Genomic DNA, 17,829 nt, shown 5'->3' with positions numbered 1-17,829 from the left:
AAGTCCAAAACCAGAAAGGAAGGAAGGAAGAAAGGAAGGAAAACTTTATACTTATCATTCTTTATCTTTCTCAACCAACCCATTTTTTATTTTATTGTACAATTTTTGATTGACGAACCCGAGATTTCTCTAATGAACAGATTCTGCCTCAAAAACCCAAAAGAGGAAAAAAAAAAAAGTCAGAATGGTTTAGAACATGGAACAAGACAGGGGGGGGGGGAGGTCAGTGGCCTGCCAGTAAGTAGCTAATCTTCATGGCCCTTGGCAGGTCCCTTGTCCAGAAAGAATGGTGGCATTAGCCTGATCTTGTAGACTGTCTATCCTCTGATGCCCAAAAGTCAGCCACTGGACACTTGAATAGGTCAAAATAGCCAAGGGTTTCAGCGAAGGCAAACTTCAGGCCCCAGAAAAGTAATGTAGACAACAGTGACCGCAATTCAGTGACCTCACAGAGTGTCATCACCACAAAGTTAGTGGGAAACAAATGACTAATATTACTTGGTTGTGTGACCCCCAAAAGCTAGTGGGACTTTGTTTCTCTGTCGTGGGGATGGGACCCCGGGCCTCAAGCATGCTTTGGCAACGTCACTTAGCTACATCTTCAGTCTCATTGACGTTTTGTGTGTTCGAGGTCAGGTCTCATGTAGTAAGCTAATCTCAATCTCCTTGTGGAGCTCAGGATGGCTGCTTAAACTCTGGATCCTCCTGCCTCCACTTCCCAAGTGCTACAGTGCCAAGTGTGTGCCACCATACAGGGCTCACAATGATCTACTATTATTTTTATTGATGTTTAAATACTGTTTAATGACTGTAGGGTGTGGGTGTAGATGGCACAGCATACATGTAGAGACCAGAGGCCCACCTTCCAGAGCCCATTCTGTCCACCACACTCAAGGTGTTAGGCTTGCATCCTTGGGCCGATTTTGCCCTCCGAGCTGGCTTGCTGGCCCGTGGTTATTGATTTTAATGTTGAGTAAATTCAGGCAACTAAAATCCAAGTGAAGCCCGATTGGAATTTATGTGGTTGTTTCCCTCAACTCCACTGTTTCCCCACTTGAAAGAGACAGAAATAACCTTGTCGACAGCCCCGAGCTCCTGTGCATGGGGCTGCCACTTCTGCAGCCCTGAGCTCCTGTGCATGGGGCTGCCACTTCTGCAGCCCCGAGCTCCCTGCACGGCCGCCCCAGCATCAGCACCTCCTTACTTTTGAAGAGCTGAGTGTTCCGTTTAAGTTCCTCTTAAGGACTAGGCACCCTTCCAGATGCCCTCACATGCATCTTCTCTTGAAAGCTTCCCGGCAGCCCCATTAAGTTAGCATCAGTCCATGTCACAGAGGTGACCCCGAAACACAGGGAGATCCACTTTCTTGCCCAAAGACATGAAGTCACCTGGTGGATTAAGAAAATCTCCCCAGCACAACTTCGGTTCTCTTGACTTGTATTTGTTTCTTTCCATCCCTTCTCGCTCTCCCTTTTTGTGAGACAGAAGCACAGGCCAACCTTTAACTCTTGGCAATCCTCCTGTCTCAACCTCCCAAGTGCTGAGATTACAGTTGTGTGTCCCTATTCCTGGCATATGTTGTGTTCTTCTGTTGTTGAGCCAGACACCAAGGTTATCCAGAGATCTCTGTGAGTTTAAGGCCAGCCTGGTTTAAGTAGTAAGTTCTAGGCCAGCCAGGGCTACATAGTGAGACCCTGTCTTAGAAAAACAACAACTAAACCCCCAAAACAACAACATAAATGAAACCTGGATATGGAAAAGCAGAATTTATGAACATGTATGTTTTGTCTTAGAGTCACACAGTTGATGAGATCACTGACTCTGGCTAAAGGAAGACTAATAATTAATCTTAATGTCTACCCGTCTGTGGTTTGCATCCCTTTCCGCTTTCAAAAACGCATAAAAGAGGACCAATGAGAGAGGGATCAGTGGGTAAAAGACACTTGTCACCAAACCTGATGCATTGAGTTTGGTGTCTGGGACCCACGGAGTAGAGGCAGGGGACTGACTCCTTTAGTTTGTCCTGGGATCCTCACATAAGCCCTGTGGTGTGGGTGTCCATACACACGCACACCCAGGTAAGTGAAAAAGGTGCATAAAAGGCCCACCAGTAGGGTTAATCGCAAGATGACAGCTGAGAGGTTCTGAACCACCATTGCTTAAGGCAGCTTCCTTCTCCCAGCGCTGTCTCCGGAGCCGTTAGTTTCATCGAGAGAAGATGCGAATCTTCTAGGCCCAGCTGTCTGAAGCAGGTTCATTTCGCACTGGTTATCACCTTGCCTGGATCCTCTCGCCAGAACACTCAGTCATGTTACACGAAGCATATGCATTCCTTAGAGACAGCAAGAGAGAAAAGGCTAGACTCACTGAAGCTGGTACCCTAGGCTCAGGAGAGCTATGCCGTGGATGGTGTCTCATCTGTGTGTGCCCCGCTCTCCTGCAGCTGAAGGATAGGAAAATGACCCTCCCTGAGTCGTGTGCTCGGGGGCCACATACCACTGAGCTACAAAGCACTGAAAGACGTTCTATTTCTCGAGAGGATACGGACAGAGAGCTTGGCCTGTTGTGTCCTGGTCCTCCTGGGTGGTATACGTCCAGAACCTTACCTTCCCGAGAATCTAGAAAAGGGGATGAGAACTGCTTTGCAATGAGTGACTTCAAAGCCCATGATCCTTCCATCCTGGGGACAGTCCCTCCCAGTCTCCCCCGTGTGTCCTGCCTCTCTTGCACACACCATCTCTGCCACCTCTTCCATCAGATGCCAGGGATTGGCCTGACTCCGGCCACAGCCCATTCTCCTGGTCAAGCCAATACCCTGTGGAATTCTTTTCTTTTTCTCTTTTTCTGCCTTTCCCTCCCTCTCTTTCTTTTTTTTTTTTTTTTTTTTTTTTTTTTTTTTTTTTTTTTTTTTTTTTTGGTTTTTCAAGACAGGGTTTCTCTGTGTAACTTTGCGCCTTTCCTGGAACTCACTTGGTAGCCCAGGCTGGCCTTGAACTCACAGAGATCCGCCTGGCTCTGCCTCCCGAGTGCTGGGATTAAAGGCGTGCGCCACCACTGCCCGGCCCCCCTCCCTCTCTTTCTTTAAAAATACTTTTATTTCATGTGTATGGGCATTTTGCCTGCATATGTCTGTGCATCACATGCATGAAGTGCTGGGGGAAGTCTGGAACTGGAGTTACAGATGGTTAGCCACAGTCTGGGTGCTGGGTCCTCTGGAAGTGATCTTGAACTCCTGATTCTCCTCCTTCCTCCACCCAAATTTTAGGATTATAGGGCTGTGCTGCCACACGTGGCTTTCTTTCCTTTCTTTTTTTTAAACCAAGTTTTTTTTTTTTACTTAATTAAAAAGAATGTGATTGAGTATTTTGCCTACATGCATGTCTGTGTACTGCATGCACGCTATAATTATTTATTTGATTATTATTGTGTGTGTTGTGTGCACACATGAGTTTGGTAGGAGGCACCTGTGGAGGTCATAGGACCACTCTGTGGAGCAAGGCTCTCCCCTGTCACATATTTGTGTGTTCCAGGGACCACTCAGGTTAGTGGGGCAGCTGTCAGTCAGTTCTGGGCTGAGCCGTAATGTCTGCCCCCTCTCTTTTTTTGTTTCTTTGAAACAGGCTCTGAGCACGGGGTCGGGGCACATAGGTGCCTGAAATCAGGTCATAGTCTAACTGACGGAAGAGACATAACCAAGTCAAGAGTCAGTTCAGTGACAACATTGTAAGCAACCGACTGAAAGAACTAAGAGTTCTTGCATGGGTCATGACTAGGCTGTGAGTACGGCAGTGTCCAGCAGGTGGCGCCGCAGACTCGAGGCCCAGGGCTCTCTAGCCGCGCCGGGAGAGGCAATACGAGGTCACGCACAGCCCGTCTGACTTCCGCCGGGGCGACCCACGCGGCTCGGCTCGGGGCACACCCTTGCTGGGCGCGCTGTCGAGGTCTCGGATCCCTGCCTTCTGCCGCCCTTGCACGCCATGGTTCCCTCCCAGGTCCGGCCCGGGAGATGGGCGGCCGCAGCCAGGGCGGCCCAGAGGCGCCCTCGTGTGGACAGCCCGGGACAGCCTCGGAGTCCCGAGCCCGCGAGCACGCGCGCGGCGCTTTACGTGCACGTGAGTGGGCGGGGTGGGGTGGGGTGGGCAGGAGGGAGGCGCTGGCCCTGGCTGGCGCTGGTCCCGCTGTTGTTAGTCCACCTGCACCCTTTCTGTGCTCCCACATCACCCCTGGCCCTAGTGTCTGTCCCCCACGTCCTGCCCCACCGGAAAAAAAAAAGTCTTGTGCCAAAAGCCCTCAAGAGTGGTGCTCACCAGCTGGGTGACCCTTTGGAATCTGTTTGGTCATTCTGGGGCGCAGCGTGGCTTAGTTGTCGCAGCTACCGCTGACCAGCCACAGAAAGGGAATGGGGATGTGTGAGACAAACCCTGAAAGTGGCCTGGGCAGCCCAGAGTCCCACCGCAGCTTGCACACGCACCCCCTTGTCACCCAGTGGCCCTATTGCGAGAAGCGCTGCAGCTACTGCAACTTCAATAAGTACATCCCCCGCGGCGTGGAGGAGGGAGCCTTGCGGAACTGCCTGGTGACTGAGGCGCGCACGCTGCTGCGGCTCAGCGGGGTGCAAAGGTCGGTAACACCGAGGACCAGGGCTCGGGAGAGAGGACGGCGATAGGTGGACGTCCCTTGGGGCTTGCCCAGCTTTTATGGCTCCATCCTCTTCCTCCAGGGTGGAGTCCGTGTTCTTTGGTGGAGGAACCCCGAGTCTGGCCAGCCCTCACACTGTGGCTGCTGTCCTGGAGGCCGTGGCACAGGAAGCCCATTTGCCTGCAGATTCGGAAGTCACATTGGAGGCCAACCCCACTTCAGCCCCGGGTTCCAGGCTGGCAGCCTTTGGAAGAGCAGGCGTCAACAGGCTGTCCATTGGTCTGCAGGTGACCCACCTCACCCACCCTGTGCCAGTTCCCGCAGACCCCAAGGTGGCATTCAGTCATTGGGAAAACATCTGGGTACCAGGTCCAGTACACAGCAGACTGTGTAGTTACACTTTGTTTTGTCTGTTGCTGTACTGGCCTATACACTTCCTGAGGCAGGCTTTGGGATCATCATCATCATCATTAGTGGTGGTGGTGTTGTTTTGAGACATGTACCCCGTAGCTCAGGCTAGCCGCAACTTTGATCTGTAGCCAAAGATGACCTTGAGCTCCTGATTGGTCTGCCTCTTAGTTTTGGGATGACAGACACGTGCAGCCATGCCCACTTCCTGTGGAGCTGGGGACTGAAGCCAGGGTATGCGAGGCAAGCGTTCCATAAACCGAGCTCTATCTCCAGCCCTCATTACTATTGTTATTACTTTGAGACCAGAACTCACACTATAGCTCAGGTTGGCCTCGTACGGCAGTCTCCCTGCCTCAGCCCTCCACCCGTTGGGATTACAGGCACAAGGCCTGGCTAGTTTACCCTTTTGGAATCCAGGTACTTAACACAGTACCTGCCACAGAGTAGGTGCTGCGTGAGTGTGGATGGGGAGGTGGCTCAGTGGTTGAAATGCTTACTGGGCAAGTGTGGACCAAAGTTTGGGTCCCCAACGCCCACACAAATGGTCAGTGGGTATGGCTGCCTGCCTGTAATCCCGGCACTTGGAGACACGGACATCGGAGTCCTGTCCTCCCCTCCCCTCGCTTAATGCTGGCTAGCCAGACCTAACCATGTTGTTACCATGTCAGCTAAACTGTGGTTTTGACTCAGTGAGTAAGGGAGCGAAAATTTAAGGAAGACTTCCAATATCAACCTTAGGCTTACACACACACACACACACACACACACACACACACACACACACACGCACACGCACTTGCCCTCACCCTCACACATGTGATTGGAGATGGAGTGTGGTAAATACTGCCTCTAGAGGGAATCTGTAAAGAATGCTGGAGTACAGCCTGAGGGACACCCAGCCTGATGAAATCCCGGAAGCCTTCCTGGAGGAAGTGACGTGTGAGTGAGACAGAGCAGGTGTTTACGTGTCAAGGGGGTGTGGGAGGAAAGGGCACAGGATGTGGAAGAACTTTGCATGTTTTGGGGGAAGCTGTGGCATTCCCTGTGACTGGAGAGGCTGGTAACAAGGCTGCCAGACAGGACCGAAAGCCTTCAGGCCTTGTGAGAGTTTGGGGTTTCTCCTATCAAGGAGCCTCTGAAGGTGTGAATCAGGGGAAATCTCTACTAGGTTGACCTCTGATGTTTCTGTATCCAGTATCTCCATTTACCACAGGGTAGACCACCTAGGGGTTGGGGTCATAACCTGATGGAGGATACATTGTATCTGGATGTTCTTGGTCAAAATGCTTCTCTCTCTCCCCCCTCCCCTCCCTTTCCCTCCCTCCCTTTCCCTCCCTCCCTTTCCCTCCCTCCCTCCCTCCCTCCCTCTCTCTCTCCTTCTCTCTCCTTCTCCTCCTCCTCCTCCTCGTCCTCCTCCTCCTCCTCCTCCTCCTCCTCCTCCTCCTTCTTCTCTCTCTCTCTCTCTCTCTTTCTCTCTCTCTCTCTCTCTCTCTCTCTCTCTCTCTCTCTCTCTCTCTCAGGTTTTCTAGCCTTCTCTGGCCTTAAACTTGTTATGTAGCCGAGGCCAGCTTTGAACTCTTGATCCTCCTGCCTTTACCGCTCCAGGTATTGGGATTACAGATGTGCACCACCACACCTGGCTTCTAATTACAGGGAAACATCAGTTAAATCTAAATTAAGAGACCCTTGGGTGTGGGTGTGGTGGTATACAATTGTCATCATTCATACGCAGGAGGCTGAGGCAGGAGGATTAACCTGAGTTCAAAACCAGCCTGAGCCCTTTAGGGAGACCCTGGTCTCAAAAGGAAGCAAAAACACACAACAGGCGAGAGTTCTAGGGATTAAATTTAGCACCCTCCATCGAGGAGTGCCTCTGGGTACTGCCTGGACCACCTCTACGTTCTCTCTCCCTTCTGTGAGTTGTGTGTCCCTCGCGTCTGCGCCCCAAATAAGGCCGAGCCTCGCTGCCTCCCTCGGTCACACCCGACCCTCTCTCCCCAGTCCCTGGATGACACGGAGCTGCAGCTGCTGGGCCGGACTCACTCAGCCGCCGACGCTCTGCAGACGCTGGCCGAAGCCCGGCGCCTCTTCCCGGGCCGGGTGTCGGTGGATTTGATGCTGGGGGCTGCCGGCACAGAGGGTGGAGCCGTGGCTCCAACGGCTTCAGAAACTGCTGCACCACTGTGACGACCACCTCTCCCTCTACCAGCTGACCCTGGAGCGGGGCACCGCGCTCTTTGCTCAGGTGCAGCAGGGCACCCTCCCAGCGCCCGACCCCGACCTGGCTGCTGAGATGTACCAGGAGGGCAGGACCGTCCTTCGAGACGCTGGCTTCCGCCAGTACGAGGTCTCCAACTTTGCCCGGAACGTGAGTGCTGGGCCTATCTATGGCTGGAGGATTAGTGGGGTGCGATGTGACCGGGGACTGAGGCCTTCTGAAGAGAGAGGCTCCCGTCGGGTGCTCTCAGACCTGAGAGATATTGTGGGATATTCTCATCAGATGCCGCTGACCCGAATAGAAGCCAGCATCACCGCCTTCTGTGCTGACAACTCCCTCCTTCCCCACAGGGGGCGCTCAGTACCCACAACCGGACTTACTGGCAGTGTGGTCAGTACCTTGGCATCGGGCCTGGTGAGTCGATTGTGAACAACCGAAAGCATGATTCAGGAGAGGAACATTCTGGTTGTGTGAACCTGGACTGCACCTTTAACCTCTCAGAGCCCGTATTTCCTCATGCAAAGTACACACACACAGCCTTTCTGTATAGAACCGTGGAATGGGGATCTTCAGGCCTGTGCAACCTCCGGCTGTGGTTCTGAGTGTGGTGTAGATCAGAAGCCCCTGGAGGCTTTTGTTGCAACCCAGAATGCTGGCGGGGCCCTCCCTCCAGGACCTCTCATGGGCAGGGCTGGAGCGATTTCCATCTATAGTGGTCTCCTCAGGGACCACCCTTTGGAAAGTCCCTGGTTTAAATCCAGTAATTCACCATGTTAACTTGTATCAATGTGGGGGTGGGGGTTGTTTATTGATATCATCAGGAGCCCACGGACGATTCGTGCCCCGGGGAGCTGGAGGCCACACCCGGGAAGCACGGATCCAGACACTGGAGCCAGACAACTGGATGAAAGAGGTGATGCTCTTTGGTCATGGCACCCGGAAGCGTGTCCCCCTGGGCAAGCTGGAGCTGTGAGTACCTGGGCTCCTCCTTCCCCCAGGGTCTCCTGTACCCCAGAAGCCCCTCCGTGTTTTTACATCTTTATTGCCCGCTTTGTGTCTCTCACACTGACCGACCATACCATGTGAGTTCTGAGCATCCCATCCCATCCCATCCCATCCCACCCCATCCCATCCCATCCCATCCCATCCCATCCCATCCCATCCCATCCCATCCCATCCCATCCCAGCACTGGGTTTAAAGACCGTGAGATCGCTTCTCTAAGAGCCCGTGTGGTTTTCTTTCAGGCTGGAGGAGGTTTTGGCTCTGGGGCTGCGCACTGATGTGGGGGTCACTCATCAGGTAAGGGACTGGGGGTTTTTAGATATATCAGCTCCTCCTAAGAGTCAGAGAATCAGTCACTTCCCAGACCCTACTCCCTCCATCCTCTGGGTTGACCGCTGGAGGTTGGACCTGGCCAGCTGAAGCCTGATGGCAGAAGCAGCCAGCAGTGTAGTATAATGGTTACGACTATAGACTAGGGCTACAGAGTCCTGGTTCTGTTTTGGTTTCCATTTTTCAAGACAGGGTCTCTGTTTGTGTAACTCTGGCTGTCCTAGAACTCGAGTTGTAGACCAGGCTGGCCTCGAACTCACAGAGATTCACTTGCCTCTGCCTCCCAAGGGCAGGGATTAAAAGCGCGTGCTACCAAGCCTGTCCCCCATATACTCTTCAGTACCCTGAAACTTCAGATGGGAAGCGTAGTAGATAATGGCTGGTCAGATTCAGAGTTACTGTGAATGAAGTCTGACAACAGGAGAGAGAAGAAGAGATCTGGCCTCACTAGAAGCTGGGTTTGGGTCTCCACACGCAGGAAGAATGAAAGTGCCCGCTTTCCCTCTGGCCGGTCGACCTGTCCTGCCTGGTGTTCATGAGCATCATTGCTCAGACCCCATACTGGACTTTCCCTGACCCCTTTCCGGATCCGGCCACGTGGCCCTCAGCCAGCGCATTGCCGTGACTCTTCTGGTCTTCTAGCACTGGCATCAGTTTGAGCCCCAGCTGACCCTGTGGGACGCGTTCGGAAGCAGCAGGGAGGTGGAGGAGCTGATAGCACAGGATCTGCTGCTGCTGGACCACAGGTGTGTGGGTGCCGGGGGCCCTGGGGGTCCCGGGGAGCCCTGACTACCGAGGTAGGCGTGCGTGGGAGGGCTGCCATAATGTGTGTGCCCCCTCCTCTTCCAAGTGGCAGAAACAAGGAAGACTGGTAGAGAAGGACGGGTCTGTGGAGTCCCCGGGGTGCATGGGCAGGAGTAAGAATCACACCCAGGCCTCTCGGTTTCCCAGGGGTCTCCGGTGTTCCTGGGACGGTCTGGCTGTGCTGGACTCGCTGTTGCTGACTCTCCTGCCTCAACTCCAAGAGGCCTGGCGGCACAGGACTCCCTCACCTGTGTCAGGAGGATGACCTCAGCGTAGGGCAGCACCAGCTGGACGTGGAAGGCTGAGCCAGCATGGTGGGCAGCTCTCTTGTGCCCGCAGGTGCTTGCCTCTCTGCTATAAGTGGCATTGCTGGGCTCTGATATCCCCATGCAGATGGCTCCAGTGAACTGGGAGAGAGGACATCTCCGGTCCAGGAACTGATATCCACACAGCATCCCAGGAGTTACAGATCAGCGTGTGTTCTCTGACTGGGATGTACTCATCACACACTGGCCTTTGTCGGCTCTTTTGTAAACCCAAAACAAGCAAGATTTGGAAGTCACTCTCCAGGGGACTGTGTCCATCAGAGAAGCCTCCCTCATTCTGGAATAAAGCCCTGAGTTAGCTTGTATGATTCAATAGAACTAAATCCCCTCCAGGTATCTTAAACAAGAAAAAACAAACAAACAAACAAACATAGGAATGGGATATTTATGAAACCATTTGAGAGGCTGGAGAGATGGCTCAGTGGTAAGAACACTGTGTCTAGAGGATCAGGGTTCAATTCCCAGCAGCCATGTGGCAGCTCACAACTGTCTATAACTCCCATTCCAGGGGATCTGGAGCCTTCTTCTGAAGGACATTGATGCAGGCAAAACACTCATATGCATACAATAAAAATAAATATCTTTTTTAAAAGAGATTTTTAGTCAAGGCCATTTGTTGTACAGAATGTATTCTATACTCTGGGTATGTCTGATTGTTTCCAAAGGGTTGGATTTGAGTTCAACTTTTTAAAAAAATATTTTAATTTTATCTGTCTGTCTATCTATCTGTCTGTCTGTCTGTCTGTCTATCTATCTACCTACCTATCTATTTATTTGGTTTTTGGTTTTTCAAGACAGGATTTCTCTGTATAGTCCTGGCTGTCCTGGAACGGACTAGGCTGGTCAGAAATCCCCCTGCCTCTGCCCTCTGAGTGCTGGGATTAGAGGCATGTACCACCACCACCTGGCTTTTGAGTTTTTAAAAGGTATTTGTGTGTGTGTATGTGTGTGTGCCACATGTTGTGCGAGTGCCCATGGGAGCAAGAAGGGAGCATTGGCTCCTGAGCTGGAGTTACAGACCAGTGAGAGCCGCCTTGCTTGGGCGCCGCACTCTGACCCAGCTGAGGAGCAGCGGAGGAGCAGCAAGCCCTGGCAACTGCGGGGCCATTTCTCCAGTCCGTATTTTTAACTTAAAAAAATGTGTTTTTGAGACGGTGTCTTATGCACCCCAGAATGCAAATTCACTGCGAGCTGAAGAGAACGCTTCACTCTGATCCTCTGCATCTGCCTCCCGAGGGCTGACTTTGCAGGCACCCGCTACCACACCCGTTTGTCGGAGATGCTGGACTTCACGCTGCCAGACAGACGCTACCAACTACCTTTTCAGCCCTTTCAGGTTCAGTATTTTTTTTTTATTAGATTTATCTATTTTACTTTATGTATATAAATATTTTGTGTTCGTGCTTGAATGTGCAGCATGTGCATGCCTGTTGGCGCCCCTGAACCTGGGGTTATGGGTGGTTGTAAAACCATGATGTGGGTACAGGAAATTGAACCTGGGTCCTTTGCCAGAGCAACAAATGCTCTTAACTGTTGACCCATCTCTCCAGCGCCCCAGGTTAAATATTACACAGCTTCATCTTTGCTTTGAAATGAAGGAGCTCATCATCTGTAGCGTGATCCCATGAGACCAAGGGGTGTGTGTGTGGAGGGGGGGTCATTTGACCAGTGATTTTGGCACTTACTGATTCTTTGCCAAGCCGTTTATTGATTGATTGATTGATTGATTGATTGATTCTTTTTTCCCTCCAAGACAGGGGTTCTCTGTGTAGCTCGGGCTGTGTTAGAACTCACTCTGTAGACCAGGCTGGCCTTGAACTCACAGAGATCCACCTGCCTCTACTTTCCAAGTACTGGGATCAAAGGTATGTGCCACCACTGCTGGGCACTTTTTTTTTTTCTTAAGACTTATTTATTTATGCATATGAGTGCTCTAATTGCATGTCTGCCTGCATGACAGAAGAGGGCATCAGATCCCATTACAGATGGTTGTGAGCCACCACGTGGGTGCTGGGAATTGAACTGGGAACCTCTGGAAGAGCAGCCAGTGCCCTTAACCGCTGAGCCATCTCTCCAGTCCAGCCAAATCATTTAAGTTGTAGATTGCAAAGTATTGTTTTCTCACTCTCTTATTCCTTCCAAATGCAGTAATTGCCATTTCCCCATAAAAAAGAACGTTCCTTTGTTTTTGTTGCAGTGCCAGAAATCTGGGCTATGGCCTTGCTCAAGCCGGACAACTGTTCACTGCTGAGTTTCTCCTTTTTTTTTTTTTTTTTTTAATGGGCTGATCCTCAGCGTTAGAATCCAGATTGCTGCTCAGGCCGCGCTCACCTGCAGCAGCCTTGTCCTGTGATAGAAATGACAAGCCTGTGAGTCCCTAACCCTTAGCAGGCTCCTGAGGTGTTCACCTCATGGACCTCAGGTAGTCATACTCCTTAGCCCTGGGAGGGCCTCCATGATGGGTATGCCTCAACCAGATGTGCCCTCCTCTTCAAAGTGGCATATTCCTTCCTGCCAACGCAGCACCCTTCTCCTCTGCTGCCCGCAGGGGACTCAGAGACAGCCTGGTGATGCGAAACCTCCCCCTTCCCCTGAAACCTGTAGGAAGGGACCCCCGCTTTGCCTCGGGGAACTTGAATTCTCTTCAGAGCTCCAGTCATGTTGTCTTTGTGCCCATAACACTGGGGCCGGAATGCTCCTCAGAGACTGTACTGTGCGGCTGTCTATTTGTGTGTCTGTGGCACTAATACTTCTTTCTTTCTTTTTTTGTGTTTCGAGACAGGGTTTCTCTGTGTAGCTTTGGTACCTGCCCTGGATCTCGCTCTGTAGACCAGGCTAGCCTTAAACTCACAGAGATCCGCCTGGCGCTGCCTCTGAGTGCTGGGATTAAAGGTGTGCGCCGCCACTACCTAGCACTAATACTTCTTTTAATAAATCTCTTACCCCAGAAGACAAACCTAGTGTCCCCTTGAGCCACTTCCAGCCTTTCCCTCTTCATCTGGAAATTGTGTGTGTGTGTGTGTGTGTGTGTGTGTGTGTGTGTGTGTGTGGTTTGTTTAGCTGTATGCTGTGGTTGTGTGTGTGTGTGTGTGTCTGTGTGTCTGTGTGTGTGTGTGTGGTTTGTTTCACTATGTTGGGGCTGGAACTCAGGCCCTCCTGACGTTAAGCAGTCCTCCATCACTGAGCTATGTCCTCAGCCTAAGGTTCTGTAACTGATTCCTTATCATGGCAAAGGGTACCAGGGTGCCAGAAGTGTTTTAGAAACCCTGCAGGTGGAAGCATGCGGGGCTCAGCCTCTGGTGGATGATGAAGGATGGTGCTCCCCCCACCTCCCAGGGGTGAGCACGTGTATTTCCCATGTGCTGGTGGGTGTGAATGCCAGTCCTTCTGTGACCCTGTGGTAGCTGTTACTCCCTCTCCTTTATTCATGAACTATTCATCTAGCACCAGTGGTGTGCCAGGCACTGTACTGGGCATGAACAGAGGAATAAGACCTGCCCGTGCTCTTAGGGAGCTTGATGCCATGTTGACAGATGTTCAGAGAGATACAGCCTGGGGTTGTTGGTGAAGGTGTTACAGACAGCTAAGGGAGCGTAAGGGCGTTTGCCCAAAAGAGGGTCTGAGAGTTAGGAAGGAAGGAAGTTTTGTTTTTCTTACCAATTCTTGTACCCCTAGAGCTCTGGACAGTCTAGGCTCAGAGCAGCTGCTGGGTGGCCTGCACTGCTCACGGTCCCTGCCCCAGCCTTCCCCTGATCTTGATATTCAAGAAGCTAGCATAACGCTGGAGGAGGTGTTCCATCAGATAAACCGGGCCGCTCGGGTTTCTCCTAACTGCCAGGGCTTGTGCCACCTGAGATGGCTGGGTCCTCCCTGCTGAGGCACCTCAGGGAGCCTGTGTAGGGGCTGGATGGGAGCCAGGGCCAGATCAGGGTGGCCCCAATCACCTCCCGTGACTCAGCCTCGTCCCACCCTTTCCAGATGAATCAGAACCTCCTGGAGGGGGGGCCCAGGAATCTAGCTGTTGAATCCGTCCTCGAGGCTCCAGACACAGGCCCAGTGGGGAAAGCCCTGAAGACTGTCTTCTGCTCCCTTCCATCCTGAGGTGGGGACAAGGGCATGGTTATGTCCCCATACGGCAGAGTAGGAGTGGAGCCCCCATGGCTGGTCCATGGAACGGGTAATCTTCTCTTTGGGGACTTCGGCTGTTGTCTTCTCAGAACTGTTGTGTTTTTAGACAGGGTCTCATGTAACCTGACCTCGAGCTCTGTGTAGCTGAAAGTAACCATTAACTGCTGATCTGCCGCCACCGCCACCTCCCAAATGCTAGGATTTACGGGCATGTCCCACCATGCCTGGCTCTTCTCCTACACTGACATCATTTCTAGGTTCCATGTAATACCTAATGCAGTATAAACCTATGTAAACAGGGCTGTCGAGATGGCTCAGTGGCTAAAGGCACTTGTCATCAGACCTCACAACCCTAGTTTGGTCCCCAGGACCTACATGGTCGGAAGGAGCTGCCTCCTGTAAATTGTCCTCTAACTTCCACAAGAGTGCCATGGTGTGCCCAGACACCCTAAATAAATAAACATAATTTTTAAAAATGTTGGTGGTGGGGGGGCGGCATTGCTGGGGTGATAGCTAATCTGTTAAGAGCAGTTGGTGCTTTTGCAGAGGACTTGGGTTCAGTTCCCAGCATGTACGTCATGACTTACTCACCAAGTTCCAGGGGGATCTGGCGCCCTCTTCTGGCCTCTGCAGGCACCGGGCATGCATGTGGTGCACATACCAGCAAGCAAACACTCATAAACTTTTTTTTCAAAGATAATTTTTAACTGAAAATAAATAAATAGTAGACTGCATTGTGTAGGGCAGAAATGACAAGGAAGAAAAGATGTCAATGTTCAGTACAGAAGCAGTCGTCCCCCACCCCCCGTCCCTGAAAACTCCCCATTGGGAATTTCTTGAATCTGCAAATCATGAACCCACAGATACACCAATCTTTGAGCAGCTAAGGTGATGGTGATCCATTTTACCCTGGCCCTACTCTGTGGCGCCATCCTTTTCCTGGGATAGAAGCATAATCTCCTTTGCTTGAGTCAGCAAAGAAAGCCATGGAGGGAGGTGACTGAGTTGTGTAGCTGCCCGGTGTTTGCTACTTCTGTTTGCTCCTACTCCCTGGAGTATAGGGGAGCCCAGCATCCTGAGAAGGGGCAAGAGATGTGCTAAGTCCCAGTTGTAAGAAGTAACGGGTGGACCACTGTCTGTGTGTCCCTCTGGGACAGGGACCTGCACTATCCCAACAGAGAGACTGTCATAGGGCAGTTTGGTCTCAGAGTGGAGCCAGTGGTGGGCAGAGGAGCAGCCAGGCATGGGAGATGAGCAGAAAGAGAAATTAGCATTTGCTGTGTAGCTAGTATATTTTCAGGTAGTTAGGACAGCATGATGGAGACTAAACTGTCAGATGCAGACTGTGGTCCCAGCATTCAAAGATTAACCGTTACTAGGCTGGGTGTGGTCGTGTGGCTCAGTGGTAGAGTGCTTGCCTGGCAGGCAGCGACCTTGAGTTCCATAGCCAGCTCTGAGAGGATGAAGATTTCCCACTGTTACGGTTCTGTGGATATGACGGGGATGTGGCTTGGGTCTTAGAGGCTTGTCAACTGGTGCACTGAATACACCTGGCAGATGTCCAACACTCGCAGTCCTTGCCCCCAGGAAATGAAGACAAGAACCTCAGGAGTTCAAGGTCAGCTTCAGCTCCATAGCATTGGGACAGCATGGGCTATATGGGGCCCAAACTCCAAACTAAAACAGTGAGCTCTCTGATTTCTTTAACCAGAGTTTACACTGTACCTCTTCTAATACCATACATACATTCACGCATAGTTAGTTACCTAGAACCCAGTGGAAGACTGCCAGATCTCCAGTTCTCCTGTCCTTCTTTTTCCCGAGAGGAACTTTAAAGCTAGCTTTTAAACTATTATAGACAGGCAATACAATGGAAACATTAGGCAGAATTGTAAATGAAAATCAAAACCCTGGTAACGCTCCCACTGTTCTTATTTGCCCTTGTTTCCTTCCTGTGCTTGTCCAGGGCAAGCCATAGTTTTGCTGAGTATCCAGGCACATGTCTAATTTTGTATTATGACCCTTTAGCTTCTCATTTTTCACAAGCAGTTCTGCACTGTGCACCATGGTTGTCTTTTTTCTCTCCCTTAACTGCTGAATAGTGTTCCAGTGAGTGAATCATTTAATAATCATTACCCTAATGTAAGTCACTTACATGGTTACTCAGTTTTCCCAGGATGAATAATACTGCAGCATATTTTTATGGGTATCATTGCTTCCTTCATTTGGATTATTTCCTCCGGTCAGTGCCCCAGAAGGAGATAGCAGGATTAAAGGGTGTAAGTGCTTTGATGGTCCTTGGCATGAATGACTATATTGTTTTCTGAAGGGATTCCCTTTAAAAAAAATTCTACTAAGAAAAAAAATACACATCTCTTTTTCAACCACATAAAAGAAAAGCAAAAAATTATACTACAGAAATTTCTACAACATTCGGATGACGGTCTTTCCAGACAGCTCGTGATGCATAGATATATATGTAGATGGAGAGATAAAAATAATTTTTTCACAAAAGAGATCATATTCCTATGCCAGTTTTGCAGACTAGTGTTTTTCTTTCCTTTTTTTTTTTTTTTTTTTTTTTTTTTTTCAGCTCAACATGTCCTGGGTTTTTCTAATTGATTCTTTCAGCAGCTGCGCCCGGGTGCTGCAGTGATGCCGTGGGAGAACTGCTATAAACCAGGCGCTGTGCCAAGGACTTTACCTGAGTTTAGTTTGTTGAGGCCCAACAAGATCCAGTGAGAGACTCTGCCCCTATCACAAAGTCACAGACTCAAAGAAATTGCCCAAGGTTACATGGCCAAGGAGGGGTGGAGAGCGCCGCTGAAGCCAGATTCTTTGAATCTCCAAAACAGATGCTTATACAGAGTAGTACAAGAACATATTTTAAGAACATTTTTGTTTGTTTTTAATTAGCTTTTTTTATTGTGCCCTTAAAAAGAAATTTTTTTTTAAAGTGGCGATCCCTTACTGGTCCTGCCTCTGAGCGCCAGGAAGAGGAGGACCAGGGAGGGGTGGTGTCCACGGCGTCCACTCACACACAGAACTGAACAGACAAGTGCAAAGTCAGGATTGAGGTTAGAAGATGACAGCAGAGGACAGGAAGGACCAAGGGTGGGGAGTGGGGTACCCTCAGAAAATCCAGCCGCCCCCAGCTGGGCGCCTGGAGGGAGACATGGTTGGCTCCAAACCAAGAAGACAAAAGCCATTTAGAAGGGAGGGAGGAGGCCAGTAGAGGGGGTGGGAGGGACTGTGTGGCAACTGGGATCAAGGGATTGCCCTCTTCCCCCCCCCCCCGCCCCCGTGGGGCTGGTCTGGGGCTACCACATGCTCTAGGCAGGGGCTGGATGCAGTTCAGTTCACTTGTGATTCATGTTTGAGCTCTTTGTGTTGCTGCTGGCTGCTGCCACCGCCGCCGCTGCCGCCTCTGCCTCCTCCTCCTCCTCCTCTTCCTTTTCATTCTTCTTCATATTTATTTTATTTTCTTTTTTAAATAATTTATTTAACTTTATGTGCATTGGTGTGAAGGTGCCAGATCTCCTGGAATGAGAGTTACAGACAGCTGTGAGCTTCCATGTGGGTGCTGGGAATGGAACCCCCAGTCCTCTGAAGAGCAGTCTGTGCTCCTAACCCCTGAGCCATCTCTCCAGCTTTTTATTTTTAATTGTACCTGTGTGTCTTCGTGTGAGTATGTGCACATGAGCAGATGCCCCTGGAGGACAGAGGCTTCCGATGCCCTGGACCCGGAGTTAGAGGCAGTTGTGAGCCTCCTGATGTGAGTGCCGGGAACCTGACCTGGGTCCTCTGCCAGAGCAGTGCCTGCTCTTATGTGCTGTGCCAACTCTCCAGACTCCCCCAGGTTCTCCTTGATACCATCCTTGGAGCATCCTTGGAGCTGCCTTGATGGTCTTAAGGGGTACATTCTCAGGGGCCCAAAAGGTGAACACCAAGTCCTCTTTCTTGTTGTCCTT

General features: G+C 51.0%; 1 protein-coding gene across 1 annotated transcript; it reads left to right on the top strand.

Moving 5' to 3' along the window:
• Positions 1 to 3,334: 3,334 nt before the first annotated feature.
• Rsad1 (radical S-adenosyl methionine domain containing 1) lies at positions 3,335 to 10,324 on the top strand. Its single transcript, XM_006971950.4, is given in 10 exon segments — positions 3,335 to 4,112; positions 4,487 to 4,620; positions 4,721 to 4,925; positions 7,051 to 7,170; positions 7,172 to 7,417; positions 7,618 to 7,681; positions 8,089 to 8,236; positions 8,513 to 8,567; positions 9,243 to 9,346; positions 9,552 to 10,324. Coding segments are annotated over 10 exon segments (1,329 nt in total). The 5' UTR covers positions 3,335 to 3,977; the 3' UTR covers positions 9,670 to 10,324.
• The last annotated feature ends 7,505 nt before the right edge of the window (positions 10,325 to 17,829 follow it).

This window comes from Peromyscus maniculatus, chromosome 8 (assembly GCF_049852395.1).
Source record: "Peromyscus maniculatus bairdii isolate BWxNUB_F1_BW_parent chromosome 8, HU_Pman_BW_mat_3.1, whole genome shotgun sequence".
In the NCBI taxonomy this organism is placed as follows: domain Eukaryota; kingdom Metazoa; phylum Chordata; class Mammalia; order Rodentia; family Cricetidae; genus Peromyscus; species Peromyscus maniculatus.
This window is presented reverse-complemented; position numbering and strand designations above follow the sequence as displayed.